Source organism: Camelus dromedarius, chromosome 14, assembly GCF_036321535.1.
Source record: "Camelus dromedarius isolate mCamDro1 chromosome 14, mCamDro1.pat, whole genome shotgun sequence".
NCBI classification, from domain to species: Eukaryota; Metazoa; Chordata; class Mammalia; order Artiodactyla; family Camelidae; genus Camelus; species Camelus dromedarius.
Window position 1 is genome coordinate 14,818,494 of NC_087449.1, and position 16,275 is coordinate 14,834,768.

General features: G+C 37.6%; 1 protein-coding gene across 1 annotated transcript in view; it reads left to right on the top strand.

Annotated features, from left to right (window-relative positions):
* The window catches only part of SLC44A5 (solute carrier family 44 member 5), a 158,643-nt gene that overhangs the window by 25,311 nt on the left and 117,057 nt on the right, over positions 1 to 16,275 (top strand). The window contains exon 2 of the mRNA XM_064493447.1: positions 2,232 to 2,280. Within this exon, the coding sequence (XP_064349517.1) occupies positions 2,235 to 2,280 (46 nt within the window). The 5' untranslated portion in view covers positions 2,232 to 2,234. The remainder of the gene's footprint in view (positions 1 to 2,231; positions 2,281 to 16,275) is intronic.

Here is a 16,275-nt window from a genome sequence, read left to right on the forward strand (position 1 = left end):
TTTACAAATATGGAAACTAAGACTCAGAGAAGTGAAATGATTTGTCCAGGGTCACTGCTAGTAAGTGGTGAAGAGAGGCAGTCTGTCTCCAAAGCCATTGCTCCTAACCCCTAAGACACAGACTTCTCTGTGATGAGCCTTGAATATCTTTTTTCCATTACTTCCACCACCGTATGGGCTGTGGCCCACGTGACTTCACCTCTGTTATTCCAATAGACTCCTAGTTGGTCTCCTTGACTTGGTACTTTGTGAGGCAACTTACACACTGCTGCTAGATCACTTCTTTAATTAAGAACTTTCTTCCTTAATCAAGCACTGCCTCTACCATGTCATTTCTTTGTTCAATATCCTTCTATGGCTCCCTGTGGCCTAGGATGTACAAAATTACTTCCATCTCTGATTTTTTAGGCTTTCTGTAGTGTGGTCACAGAGTATCTGTTCAGCCTTATTTCTTCCCTCCTTCTGTCCCATTATCTATGTCCCAATCAGTCTGATCTTTTCACCATCCCTGCAAACATGCTATTCATTCCTAACTCTGTGAGTTCATACATCTCTAAACTTGTCCATCTTAAAATATTGTGGCCTAGGAACCCTTCCTTACTAACCTCAACTGAATGTGAACTTTCCTTCCTTAGGACACTCCTAAGACTTTCTTATGATTTGATACTCTGCTTTGTATGATAGTGACTTGTGTTCTTTTCTTATTTCTCTCCCTGCTCGCCACTTTGCCAGCTTGTTGAAGACAAAGACTGTGTTTCACTAAACTTAACCCCCTGCAGTGTTTCTTTCAATGCAGAGAGCACATAACAGGTGATCAATAGACAATGAATTTAACAGAATTCTAGGTTCCCCACTCTGCACGTTTCTCTTTTCCCTTTTGTTTTGTTCCAGTCTTTCACAAAAATCTCACTTCTTGAATAAAACCCTCTTGACTGTTTTAGTCCTTGATGAAACCTACTTTCTCATAACTATTGTAACACTTAAGGCCAAGACCATACAATTTAGTTCTTTATTAATAACTTTATACAGAATGTTCATTGTTCACGTATTATAACACAGGGCCTGATTTATAAAGATTCTAAAGGAATATTTCTTGAATGAATCAGTAGGTTGATCTTGCCCACCAACTGTAAGGTCTCCAAGGGACCATGCTTTATATATCTTCTATAGCCCCTCGGAGCTCTCAGCATATAATAGGTACTAAATGAATATTTGCTGACTGACTGGCTCTTGGGTTTCTGTTATAAGTCTGCCCTTACCTTCCTGTTGTTCTGCCTTCTGCTTGTGATTACACTGAAGAGGCTTCTGAATCCTGTATCTAATTTCCTCGTGGAGTACAGGCGGAGTCAGGTTGCTGACACACAGCCTCTCTTTTGCCAGTCTCTACTGAAACTGTGTCTTTAATTCAGTGGCAGGCCTTCTTACAGGGACAAATCCCTAGAGGAAGGGACAGGAGCCCTTCAGTTGGGGGAGAAATGTCAGAGGGTTGAGAATTGCAAAATGCAACCTTTGGCCAGAGATGACTTAGCAGAACTCATTACTGGGCCTGCCCAGTACATGTGGGGGGAAAAGGTCATTCTGTGTCTACTTTGTACTGTTTAAACACAAGGGTAATACACTGCAATTATGATGCAGCAATGAATGACTAGGGCATCTCTTCAAATGGCATGAAGTCTGCCAGTAGATCTAAAACGAGCCAATACAGGTAACATTTATATAATATAATAATGACTTGTATATACTGTGTAGCCAAAATGGCAGAGACCAACAATGACTAGTATTCCAGCTTCTCAAAGGAATGCCTAAGCTACTGAGAGGAAAGGGAGCCCTGGGATAAACAGACATCCCTGCTATACTGTGCGCCTCACAAGGACTCAGCACTGCTTGGGCGTGGCAGACGGTAGAGTGTTTTTTTTGCAGACTGGAAGAGCTTCAAGTTTTGCTGTCCTGGATGCAATCTATAATGCTGCTGCTCAGAACAGAGGGAAATGTATACACAGTGTACACAGAATACGGTCCTTACCAACTCTTCCCAGACTTGCTTCTAGCTGAGAGGGGGAAAATGATTGACAGCTGTAACCAAGGTATTCACTGAACCAAAGAATTAGTTCAACACTGCACTGAGCAGTGGACTAGCTAAGATATAACTTTTTCTTTATTAATATTTCATATGTATTAATTTGTCATTTCATTGGCTTGGATGCTTAGAAAATTCTTTGTTTTAAATGCAGGTGATGCAAGAACATACGATCCGGATTTTAAGGGTCCTATTGCCAAGAGGTAAGCATTTCTCTTCTCTGGAGTGTTTTTTTGTTTGTTTGTTTTTGTTTTTTTTTTAAACAAACACAGCTTATCTTTCGGTACCATTTTCTGGTCAATGGAGAACTGTGTCTACTATGAAGGGGGAATGACTTATTTTTAGCCTAAATGTCACCTTATTTTTAACAGGGTACGTACAGGGAATAAATCTTCCCATGAGCCGTGAATATCCTCTCCTGTTCAGCTACTGAATTGCCTTAATTTATTAGACTGAAGAGTCTGTATTTCTCAAAATGAGAAGCCAAAAAATGCTTTAGACAATTTAACCACTTTGTAGAGAAACAAACACATTCTAGTAATTGCTTTATGCAGCTCTTCACTCTGTGATTCACCATCGTAAATGCAGAGTTGCTATGCCAACTTCTTCCACCCAGGGTGTTCGTGCTACTCAGCCTCCCAAGGCAGAGAGCTTTCTGGGAGACAACCATTCACCAGTGTATCATGTACGCTTTAGGATATTTTAAAATGCTCTAGGGAAATATGTACTTGTCTCAACTGGTGCTTCTCCTGCAAGGTTGTATGGCATTTAAAAATTATCCAATAATGCATAGGCTTCTTTTATTATTATTATTATTTTTACCCTCTATTGCCAGGCTCCCTGATAATCAAAAAGGGGGTTTGCAGGGTAGAATGGCTAAAAATGAGAAGATGATGCTGTTGGTAGCTGTTTTTTGCTTAGTGTTGCCTTTGATTTCTTGCGTGTCATAATAAACTGTGATGCAAAATGATGATCAGCATGATTATTTGCACTTGTCAGCCCTCAGCATGTATATTAGCATTTACTGCTATGTCCTTATACTGTCCTAGCTTTAAGCAAATGTGTATTCAGTTTGTTTCTAATTCTGTAAAGAGCCAAATTATTTGTTTCGGGTTACTAATTTAAACGTGTATCTATGCCTTCTTTAGAATAAGTTAGAAACTTCTCTCATTCTCTCCATGGTAACACCATGAATACATTTTGTGGTCCAGGGTACAAATAGCCTCATCCCATATGAAGGTTACTTTTATTGTTACTACATTCATTTTTATAATAGCTAATTGGTGAGCATAGAATCTAGTTTATTGGCCTCAAGGGACCCCTAGATGTAATCCAGATTCAACAGTGATAACAGTAATAAACGACTTGACATATTTGGACAGATGAAACACAGATCACAGGTGTGCCTTTTCTAGCCACAGAGAAGAGTTAGGCCTGGCTGGAGGTGTGGAGAAGGAGGTGGAATCTCTGTCTTCAGTTATATAGAATTTCATGTTGGAACCAGGTAGTCCAGGTAAAGTCTAAACAACCATGATAATCACTGTGAGAAAAGTAATATATTTTTACTCAGGGCCTTTCCTGATTCTCTGGGTACCTTTACAAAGGCTTTCAAAGGCGAAATGGTCACTGTGTAGATACCCCACCTCCCTCACCCATTCTTCAATCCAGGACGGAGAGAAGTGTTAGAAAACCCCAGGGGGCTTACCTACAGGAGGACAGTTGGCCCACTGGTAACTTTTCAGGCTGCAGGGGTCTGTACTGCCTGTCCTGGGCAAATAGTTGGGATGTTTAAGGAACAAGTGAGAAACTCCAACTTCTTCACTTTACCTCCTACAGCAGGGCCAGCTTTAATAACATTTTTGCTTCACATAATGTCACTTTCCTTTGGAGAGATCCAAAGTCTTGTCAGGCATTCAGGCAGACCCTCACAGCACTCTCCACACCATGCTTGGTACTCCCTCTCAGCTCACTGGGACATCGTTTTGTGCCTGGTGATAACCCAACTGTCATTTCCGCAAGAGGTGAAGGAATGACAGTAATGCCACAGGAGAGATTAACTCAGTTTCTCATTTGTTCCCATCTACTAAGAATTGGGCATTTGGAAGCTGCTGCCCCAGAATGTGGACCAAAAACAAACAAACAAAAAGGTGATTTTGATAGCCCCTTTTGAAAAAGTTGTTATCTGGTGCCTATGCTTTGTCCCCTATATGCAAAAGGATTTTTAAAAAGATTGGTTAGCCTTGGATTGAGGTTGTGAGATTTGTAAAAGTTTAAGGGTGTTGAGCGCTTTTCTTAGTAGTAAATGAGAGGGCAAAAATGAACACACATGGAAGACTAAGAAGTGAATCTCTTTCGTAAGACACTACATGAGAAATTCCTCTTACAATTTTAGAACTAAGAAAAATTTTCATTTAATGGAGAATTAGTATACTTTCTTCTGTTAGGAAGGAGAACTGTAATCCACTCTCTCCTTTTGTCTTGACTTGTAGAAAGCCCACTGAAAAATTTAATTTCAGTGCCAGCAACTGTATTAGCCTTTGAGTCAAGAATTTCATTTCAGAACTTTGAATTTCTATTTCTATTTCAATAACACTATTGCATGAATTTCTATTTAATAATGCTATTGCACCCAGGTGTTTTAAGTAATTTCATTTAAGATTCATTCTGGAAAGAGACAGCATATAGGTGGAAAGATAAATAGAAATGAAAAACCTTAGATGTTCCGTAATTCCTTTTCTTCTCTGCTTTATACACAAAGTAGGTTAAGGACATCTGACTCATACTAATCAAATAGGTTATGTTTTGCAAAGCTGAAAATAACTATTATTATAGAAGGTGGAAGGTCAGTCTGAAATGCAATAAGATGCATTTATTTTTACCAGAAGCATTGCAGAGAGGTTACATTCACTACCATGAAAGGGTTCAAGGAGAGAATGAAGAGGCATTTTTTAGGGATGTTGTAGAGGGGATTCTTTCATATACAGGAGTTGGACTAAATGACTTCTGAGTTCTTGCCAATCTTGAAGTTCTATGATTCTGTATTTCAACTTTTTTTTTTATTGAGTTATAACTAACAAAAAACATTAAATTAGCTTCAGGTATACAGCATAGTGTTTTGATTTTTTTTTCTGTACATTATGAAATGATCACTCTAAGTCCAGTTACCGTCTGTCACCATTCAAAGTTATTAACATGTTATTGATTATATTCCCTATGTATATATTATACCCCAAGACTTATTTATTTTGTAAATGTAAATTTGTACCTCTTAATCACCTTCATCTATTTTGTCCAACCCCCATGCCCCTCCCCTCTAGCAATCACCAGTTTATTCTCTGTATTTATGAGTTTGTTTTTGTTTTGTTTGTTCCATTGTTTTGGTTTTTTAGAGTCCACATATAAGGGAAATCATAGGGTATTTGTTTTTCTCTGTCTGACTTATTTCACTTAGCGTAATACCCTTCAGGCCCAACGATGTAGCCACAAATGGCAAGATTTCATTCTTTTTTATGGCTGATTAATCTTCTGTTGTGTGTATTCACACACAGACCATCTTCTTTATCCATTCATTAACTGATGGACACTTAGGTTCCTTCCACATCTAGGCTATTACTTGTAAGTAGTGCTCCAGTGAACATAGGGGTGCATGTATCTTTTTGAAATTTCAGATAATAACTTGAAGTAGAATTTCTGGATCATAGAGTAGTTCTAATTTTAGTTTTTCAAGGAAACTTCATACGGCTACACTTCCAGTCAACAGTGCATGAGGGTTCCCTTTACTCCAAATCCTCGCCAACACTTTTTTTTTTTTTTTTTGGCTTTCTGATAATAGCCATTTGGACAAGTGTAAGGTTGTATCTTATTGTGGTTTTTCCTGCATTTCTCTGACTATTAGTGACATTGGGTACCTTTTTATGTACATTTTGGCCATCTGTCTTATTTGGAAAAATGTCTTTTTAGGTCCCCTGCCCATTTTTTAATCAGGCTGTTTATGTTTTGATACTGAATTTAAGAGTTGTTTATATATTTTGGATATCAATTCTTTATCAGATATATCATTTGTAAATATCTTCTGCCATTTAGTAGATTGCCTTTTTGTTTTGTTGGTGGTTTCCTTCACTGTACGAAACTTTTAGTTTGACATAGTTCCATTTGTTGAGTTCCATTTGTTTATTTTGCTTTTGTCACCATTGGCTAGGGAGACATGTCCAAAAATATATTGCTAAGTAAGGCCAGTGTCAAAGAGGTTACTATCTATGTTTTCTTCTAGGAGTTTTATAGTTTCAGGTCTTCCATTTCAGTTTTTAATCCATTTTGAATTTATTTTTATATATAGTGCAGGATACTGGTCCAGTCTGATTCTTTTACATGTAGCTGTCCAGTCTCCCCAACACCATTTGTTGAACAGACTGTTTCTCTCTATGTATTTGCTTGTATCCTTATTGTAGATTAATTGACCATATAAAGGTGGGTTTATTTCTGGTCTGTCCATTCTGTTCCACTAATCTGTGTGTCCATTTTTATACCAATATCATACTGTTTTAGTTACTATACCTTTGTGGTATAGTTTGAAATTAGAGAGCATGATACCTACAGCCTAATTCTTCTTTCTCAAGATTGTTTTGGCTGTTTGGGTTCTTTTGAACTAATTTTGGAATTATTTGTTATAGTTCTGTGAAAAATGCCATGGGTATTTTGATAGATATTGCATTGACTCTGTAGATGATCTGGGGGAGTGTTAAAATGTTGATCATTTTAACAATATTAATTCTTCCAATCCATGAGCATGATGTAGCTTTCCATTTATTTGTGTTGTCTTCAGATTTTCCCCTCAATGTCTTATAGTTTTACCTCATTGATTAAATTTATTCCTAGGTATTTTATTTGTTAATGCAATTGTAAATGGAATTGCTTTATTCATTTCTTTTTCTGAGTTTAATATTAGCATATATAGAAATGCAATAGATTTCTATATATTAATTTTGTATCCTGCAACTTTACTGAATTCTTTTATTAGTTCTAATAGTTGTTTTTTGGTGGAATCTTTAGGTTTTCCTGTGTATAGTATCATGTCACTTGCAAACAGTGACAGTTTTATTTCTACTTGTCCAATTTGGATTCCTTTTATTATCTTCTCTGATTTCTGAGGCTAGGATTTCTAATATTATATTGAACAAAAGTGGCATGAGTAGGCTCCTTGTCTTGTTCCTGATCATAGAGGAAAAGCTTTCAGCTCTTCACCATTGAATATGATGTTAGCTATGGGTTTATCATGTATGGCCTTTATTATGTTGAGATGTGTTCCATCCATACTCACTTTATTAAGAGTTTTTGTCATAAATGGATTTTGAATTTTGTCAAACACCTTTTCTGTATCTATTAAGATGATCATTTGATTTTTATCCTTCTTTTTGTTAATGTAGTTTATTATGTTGACTGATTTATAGGTATTTATTAAACTGTACTTGATTCCTTGGAATGAATCCCACTTAATCCTGGTGTATGATCCTTTTAATGTGTTGTTGAATTTGGTTTGCTAGTGTTTTGTTAAGGATTTTTGCATCTATATTCATCCAGGATATTGGTCTGTAATTTTCTTTTTTGTAGTGTCTTTGAGTTTAATATTAGGATTTTGCTGAGTTTGGAAATATTTCTTCTTGTTCAATTTTTTGGGAATAATTTAAGAAGGATAGGAATTAACTCTCTTTAAATGTTTGGTACAATTCACCCATGAAGCCATCTGAACCTGGATTTTTGTTTTTTGGAAATTTTTTGATTCCTGACTAATTTTCAGTAGTAGTATGAGTCTATTCATATTTTCTATTTCTTCCTGATTCAGTCTTGGAAGATTGTATGTTTCTAGGAATTTATCCATTTCTCCTAGGGTGTCAAATTTTGGGGCATATAATGTTCATAGTATTTTCTTGTGATACTTAGTGTTTCTATTATTTGTAATTTCTTTTATTTCTGATTTTATTTATTTGGGCTCTCTCTTTTTCTTGATGAGTTTCACTAAAGAATTATCAATTTTGTTTATCTTTTTGAAGAACCAGCTCTTAGTATTTTTTTAGTTTCTATTTCATTTATTTTCTCCCTATTCTTTATTATTTCTTTTCTTCTACTAATTTTAGGCTTTGTTTGTTCTTAAAGTTCCTTTAAATATACATTTAGATTGTTTGAGATTGTTGTTATTCAGGTAGACCTCTATCACTGAGTTTCCCTCTTAATACTGCTTTTGGTATGTCCCATAGTTCATGGAAAGTTTTCTTTTTCATTTGTCTCAAGGTATTTTTTTATTTTCTCTGTTTCTTTTTGTTGTTGTTGTTGACCCATTGATTAGTAGCATGTTGTTTAGTCTCTATGTGTGGTTTTTTGCTTTGTTTTGTTTTTTTAGTTCACTTCCTGTAGTTGATTTCTAGTTTCATATCATTGTGGTCAGAAAAGATGCTTGATATGATTTCAAATTCTTAATTTGAGACTTGTATTGTGGTCTAACATGTGATCTGTCTTGGAGAATGTGCCATATATACATGAAAAGAATGTGTCTTGTGCTGCTTTTGGATAGATTGTCTGTATATATCTATTAACTCTAATGTATCCTAAGACCAATTTCCCTATTGATCTTCTGTCTAGATGATTTATCCATTGATATAAATGAGATAATAAAGTCCCCTACTGTTACTGTATTTCTGTCTATTACTTTCTTTATTTCTGTTAATATTTGCTTTACATATTTAGGTGTTCCTATGTTTTGGGTACCTAAGTGTTTATAAATGTTATATCCTCTTGATGGATTGAACTTTTTTCATTATTTAATGCCCGTCATGTATTTTGGTAAAGTCCATTTTGTCTGAAGAGTATTGCTACCCCAGCTTTCTTTTTGTTTCCATTTACATGGGACTGGGATATCTTCTTCCATCCCTTCATTTTCACTTTACATATGTGTTTTTAGAGCTGAAGTTATTTCCTTGTAGGTAACATACAGACAAGTCTGTTTTTTTTTTTTAATCCATTCAGCTACCCTGTGCCTTTTGATTAGAGCATTTGATCCATTTACATTTAAAGGAATTGTTGGATAGGTATGTACTTATTGTATTGAAATTTGTTGTTTGGGTTTTTGGGTTTTTTTTTTTTTTGTAGTTCTTCTCTGTTCCTGTCTTCTCTTGGTTTCTTTCCTTATGGTTTGATGGATTCCTTTAGTATTTGAATTCCTTTTTCTTTATTTTTTTGTGTATCCATTGTAAGTTTTTGGTTTGTGATGACCATTAGGTTCATATATACCAACCTGTATATATAGCCATCCATTTTAAGCTAACAGTCTCTTAAGTTTGAAGGCATCTAAAAACACTATCTTTTTACTCCCTCCGCTCACATTTTATGTTTTTGACATTATATTTCACATCTTCTTATATCATGTATTTTTAACTAGTCATTATAGTTATAGTTGATTTTACTGCTTTTGCCTTTTAACCTTCAGAGTAGCTTTTTAAGTAGCTGATCCATTGCCTTTACTATATGTTTGCCTTTACCAGTGAGATTTTTTCCTTTCACGTACTTTTAAAAATTTCTAATTGTGACCTTTTCTTCTCACTTTAAAGAAAATCCTTTAACATTTCTTGTAAGGGTGGTTTAATGTGATGAACTCCTTTATCTTTGCTTGTCTAGGAAACCCTTTGTCTCTTCTTCAGTTATGAATTCTCTAACCTTGCCAATAGAGCATTCTAGGTTGTTTTTTCCTGTTAGCACTTTAAATATATCCTGCCACTCCCTTCTGGCCTATAAAGTTTCTGCTGAAAAATCAGCTGATAGCTTATGGGGTTTTCCTTATATGGGATTAATTGTTTTTCTCTTACCACCTTTGAGATTATCTCTTTATCTATAGTTTTTGCCATTTTGATTATAATATATCTTGGTGTAGATCACTTTGGGTTCCTCTTGTTTGGGATTCTAGGATTTCTGTACCTAGATGTCTGTTTTTTCCCAAGAATACAGAGGTTTTCAGCCATTATTTCTTCAAATAAGTTTTCTGTCCCTTTCTCTCTCTCTTCCTTTTTTCTTGGACCCCATAATGCAAATGTTAGTATGCTTGATGTTGTCCCATAAGTTTCTTAAACTCTCCTCATTTAAAACAATTATTTATTCTCTTTGCTGTGCTGATTGGGTGATATTCAGTATTCTCTCTTCCAGGTTGCAGATCTGTTTTGGGGGGGATCATCTAATCTGCTCTTGATTCCCTCTTTCACTTATTGTATTCTTCAGCTCTGATTGGTTCTGTCTTATATTTTCTAAGTCTTTGTTGAAGACCTCACTGTATTTTTCCATTTTTCTCTCAAGATCAGTGAGCATCCTTTTGACCATTTCTTTGAACTCTGTATCAGTTAACTCACTTACCTCTGTTTCATTAGAGTTTTTTCTTCCCCTTCCCCCCAGGGTTTTATTTTGTTTTTTCATTTGGAACATATTCCTCTGTCTCGTCATTTTGTTTGACTGTCTGGGTTTGTTTCTATGAATTAGGCATAACAGCTGCCTCTCCTAGTCTTGAAGGAGTAGCCTTATGTGGGAGTGTCTTCTTCACAGATTGCTTGCACCTGGTAGCTTTGGTAGGACAGCTGGAGCTGGAGCAATTGTGGACTGGGGGAAGTCTCAGGGCACATTGCACCAAGGTTGCTTTGGCAGATTGGCTGGAGCTAAGGTGAGGGTGGGCCAGGAACAGTCCTGAAACCTTGGTGGGGCAGCTAGAACAGGAGCAGGCTTGGGCTGGGGGCAGTCCCTGGGTGTACCACGCTGAGGTCACCTTGGAAGGATGGCTGGGTGTGGACCTGGGGGAGCTCTAGGGGTGATTCCACCAGGGGCACTTGCCAGCACCTCTGATCTTAGGGTTCCAGAAGTTCTCTGCTGGTTTGGCAAAAATTCTAAGGTTAGTAAATGAATTTCCTTCCCATATAATCTAGATGCCCTTTAGGTTACTGGGTTTTTGTTTGTTTCGCTGCATCTCAGGGCGGGTGAGTCAATGCTCGGTTCCCTCAGTAATATCCCTGCTTGCTGCAGGTCGCGGTATCAGGGGTGGGGTTTCCATGAATATCATTTCTCTGTCTTTCCTACCCATTTCTATGTGGTCCTTCTATTTGCAGAAGCTGTTCAATCAGCCCTCTGGTCTTGTTCAGGAGGAATTTCTCTGTATGTAGGTGTAGATTTGGTGTGTCCATGGGAGGAGGTGAGTTCAGGTCCCTCTGTGTCACCTCTTGGACCCTTTCCTGTCTCTGTGACTCAGCTTTTAACGCCAAAGCAGAGGAGGAAGAGTTCAACACACTAAGTGATACACACACTATGCTGACGCCCACCAAACACTCTTGCTAGTTCTAAAGTGCCAGTATTAAGTGGACATCTCAAACTACTCTGATAACACAGTGCTGTCTCCTAAATTTATCCAGTTCTCATAACTTTTTGCTTATTTTTGAAACGGTTTGTGTCCTGTCACTGGAGAGGAAACTTAAATATCTAAAGGCGAGGTCCATTATCATGGAAAAATATGAGGAAAATGTTACTAGAAAAAGCACACAAAACTCAAGAAAAAAATGTAGATTCCCCTGTTGTAAAAATGTCTGAGAGAAGTTAGAAATCACTTTGACTTGTAAAGTAGTTTGAAATAAAAAGCCTATATCCATAGCACTCCCTTTGAAAGCTTCTAGTCTCAAAATGTGAAAGGAAATAAAAAGAAATCATTTCACTGGATGGCTAATTCTTCAGAATGCAAATGTGAATTGAAGATGTACTCTGAGCCTGGCATTTATTTGCCTCATTCTGAATGAAGCAAATGGCCTGATGTGATCAATTATTTATCAGTGTGACCCTCTTCCGCAGGAAAATGTGGACTAACATAGGTGTTTGAAATTCATAGCCTGTTCCTTTTATTCCCCAATATGTGAACTTGTTCTTTTTTTTTAAAATGTTTTTACACTTTAAAGAGTTACCACCTACAAATTATTTCTAATAACAATGAAAATAATGAACCTACAAATAATATTTTAAATGATGCAAGAGCCTTTAAATCAAAGGATTTAAAGTAAAGTATTCATTAACTGTGTGCTTCTTTTGTGCCAGATACTGTACTAGGTGCTAGAAATACAAAGATGAACTAAGCAAAATTCCTATTCGAAAGAGCTTTCAGTCTAGTAGGAAAGGAAGATAATAAAAGGATTAATGTGTTAAGTGCAATAATGGAGTTTTTGACAGGAGCCCTGGAAGCAAAGACGAGTGTGTCTAGTGCTGCTTGGAATAGGGAAAGGGGAGTCTGGAAAAACCTCAGAGTAGAAGTGAACTTGGAGCTGGTTCTGGTTCTTGAAGACATTCCACAAAAAGTCAGAAGCATACTTCAAAGCACAGAGGCCTGAGAGCTGTTGTTCTGGAAGTGGTTTGGGGAACACCCAGTGTGCACATGTGTGACTGGTGGGGGGCCTGAGGAGCAGGCCGACGTGGGGAGCAATGATGCTGAAGATGCATCGAGCAAAATCATCAAGGGTTTATTCAACATGTCAGTGTGTTTGGTATTTTGTTCTACAGACTCAGAGGAGACATTGAAGGATTTTAAGTAAGAAATAGACAGAATCAGATTTGCACCTTAGAAGCTTTTATTGACCAAGCAGTTAGAGAACACTACTCTGTACCAGACCTTATGGCGAACACCAGAGACACAAACCTCCTGGACATGATCCCAAGCTTCACAACTTGTCCTTGTCCTGTTGTGTATGCTTGTGTTAAAGAGGGAGGGGGGAAGAGTGCTGAAGTCAAACCAAAGACTGCAACATAGTGAGGTAAACACTGTAGAGGTGCAGGTTGCAATGGAAGCCCTAAGGAGAGAGTAAGTCATGTGGGAGAGCTTGCCTGATACGGTCCTTCTTCAAGGTAACTGAAGGACCTGTAAGAGCTTTGCTTCATGTAGAAACGGGCAAGGAGTAACCCAGAGAGGGCCAGAGGTGTGAGGAAAGAGACTGTGCATGACTCGTGTTACAGTACTGCAAGTATGTACGGTAGTAAGAGGGAGAGTGGTTGCGAGATAAAACTGCTTCATTGCTTCCGTGGCAAGAGCGCAGCTAGTGAAGAGCACTGTATCCGGAGGCAGGGAGTTTGAACTTTATTCTAAAGGGCATGAGATGAATCTTGAAAATTCTAAACTTGTATCCATCTTGGGACTTTGTAATTGTTATTCCTCTAACTGAAATAATGCTGGCCCCAGACCTTTGCATGGCTGGTTCCCTATTATCATCCAAATCTTAACTGCCATTGCCCGAGGCCCCTTCATGACAACCCAGTTCTCTATTCACTGTCTACCACATCATTTAATTGTATTTCCTTTATAGTATTCATCACTGTTGAAAACTTCTTTATTCATCTTTTTTGCTTACATAATTAATGTCCTGTCTAAAATATCAGGTCTATGAGAAGCAAGAATCTTGCCTATTTTGTTCATCAGTAACCCCCGGGGTGAGAAAAGTTCCTAGCACATAATATATATTTGTTGAATGACAAAATGAACTATTATCCTAGCTTCAAAACCAAGGATATACTGGAAATAACAGAAAGTAGTTGAAATGAAGGCAGGACACCATTTAGAAGACTCTTTCAGTAATCTAGCTGACGAAAAAGTTAAAACCTAGACTAAGGCAATGGCTCTGGGAGAGAAGAAATCTAAGAGGTAATAAGAAGGCAAAAATCTACAAGGTTCTGGGACTGATTGTATGTTAGAGGTCAGAGAGCGACTCAAGCATGGCTGTGTATAATAACTAAATGGATTGTGGTTATATTCACCAAGGTAGGGAACACATGAAAAGGAGCAGGAACGATGGTGAAAAGCAGAGAAAATCATGAGTCTAGGTTGTGAAATGTGGAGTTTGAGATGCTTGTGGCCTATCCAAGCAGGAATATTTAGTAGAAAGTCAGACATATGCTTCTGAAGCTCTTTGAAATACTGATTTATTTCTTTGAACTTAAAAAAGTATCTAAATAAAAGGGGAAATTTGAAAGAATGTTAAAATCTAATAGAAAAACGTGTAAGTTTTCTCTGAGAATTACTTCCTGATCATCCCTAAACTGAGCTTCAGAACCTTCCTTGATACCAGTCAGAGTACTCTGTGTGCTTATAATACTGTGTTGTAATTAGTTGTTTGCTTGGCTAACTCCTCAATTAAACTGTGAGTTCTGCCAAGTAGAGCTGCATATAATAGATCTGTAAATAGCAGTTAGGATCATGTTACACCCTCTATTCAAATGTCATGAATGAATTCCCATTGCTTAAAAGTTAACTCCAAATGCCTTAACGTGATATTAAAATCTCAACACCAATTTGTCTTACCGTATCTACCTAAACTACTCCCTCACTGGGGTTTCTAAACCCTTGAATGAACTCTCTGTTGAACCAAACCAGTTGTGTTCATTCCTGCAGGATCTGAAAATGGATTTTGTCAGTGTCCTAGAATTACCCTAACCTAGGGATGATGACTGGTACTAACAAATCTCACAAGAGACTGATGTATAAAACCGGAATGCCAGTGCAATCATTTCTATTGTGAAACGTATTTACTGAGAAGGTCTGATGTTCCTTCTGGCCTGACCAGCACCTTGCTCCCGTTAGGCAAACTACACAAGAAACCTACTTGTCAAACTCTGAACTTTGTTGATGGATGTATAGTCAGAACAAGGAGATTACATGAGTAGATTGGCTAATGGCATCAGGCTTTGCCAGCCTCTGCTGTCTTTTGCCAGACCCAGATCCTTACATTGGATCCTCATATCAATTTGTCTTGGTGTCTTACCCTGGAGAGTGCTTAAATGAGCAGGGCTGTCTGATCCTCCTTTGCACTTCTCTTTAGATATGTTAATAAATTTAAAAAGTTTAAAATCAAGGCTTGCTGGCTTGGGAGGCTTACAGTCTCATGGAGGTGACAGAACATTATGTCATGTGTGACTATGTACATTCTGTATTGATCCATAGAAATCTCAGAAAGCAGTATCATTGTCTGTGCCTTCACATCTGGGGAAGCATCTTACTGTCCCATCAGGTGGTAGTCTTCCTTGCTCCATGGCCCTGCTCGGGATCTACCTCTTCTGCCTCAGTCTCAGAGTCCCTCCCCTCCACTGAAATCCTGCAGCTTTTCCTGTGGATGGTAAACAGCACATGACACTGGTGATTGCTCTTTAGTTTTTGGTACTCATGTATTGTCTCATCATCTGGTTTGTAATTCCCTTGAAGGACAGAGATCTGCACTCAGTATGTGTGTGAGTCATGAATGATGAGGACTGGCTCCCTCCCCCTGTCAACATAGTACTGGGTAGAGCACCTGCTCCTTGGATGGCATTCTGTTGTAAGGAATGGAATTATTTCTTCCATGGCTGTGCTTAAAAATGTCAAGATTCTATTAATTTGCATCCTCTTTCAGCTGAGTTTTCTATTTGAAAAATAAATAAATAAATAAATTCGATCTCCATGTCCTGAGAAGATAGTACAGGCCTTTATTACAGGTGCCAACTTTAGCAATTTGGACTTTATTTTTCCAGACTGGAATCACAGGTGAAGCAACTAGTCATGACATTTTAATGATTTTTCTCCAACACAAAAAGAATGAGATAAACAGAATAAATTGAACTTTTTGTACTGGGACCTGTAAATCTTTGACCGGCTTTGACACAGCATACTCAAATCTACACTGTGGACAGTGTCATGCCCTCTGTGGATACTTCATAAAAACTAATTGAATTGAAAAACAGTCTGAGGTGTATTCCATAAGCTCTAGTAATGCAAATAGTTCAGAGGACTGTGGTACTACTGTCCTATTACCTGAGCATCTCATTTAGGAAACTGAACTCCCATATCACACCCACGTCATCTGAAAATGGTGTAGGATTTGGTTAGCTTCTCAGCAAGAGTGTTAAATAATGACGTTACAGTCCTAATGTTCAAACCTATGAGTGAAGTTTATATATGGTGGCTGTTTTGCCTCAAATGTGACAGTTCTGTGGCCATTACTCAGCCTCTTATGAGGGTCATCCTGTGTTTATCCATAGGTTATATGCCACACTGCTTCCTCCCCATCCTTGTTTTCTTTTATTCCTGCAACAAATATTTGTAGTGCACATTAATCTATGATAAGAATTATGCCAGTTGGTAATAATGCAAAGATAGGATGTCCTTGTCCTCAAGGAAT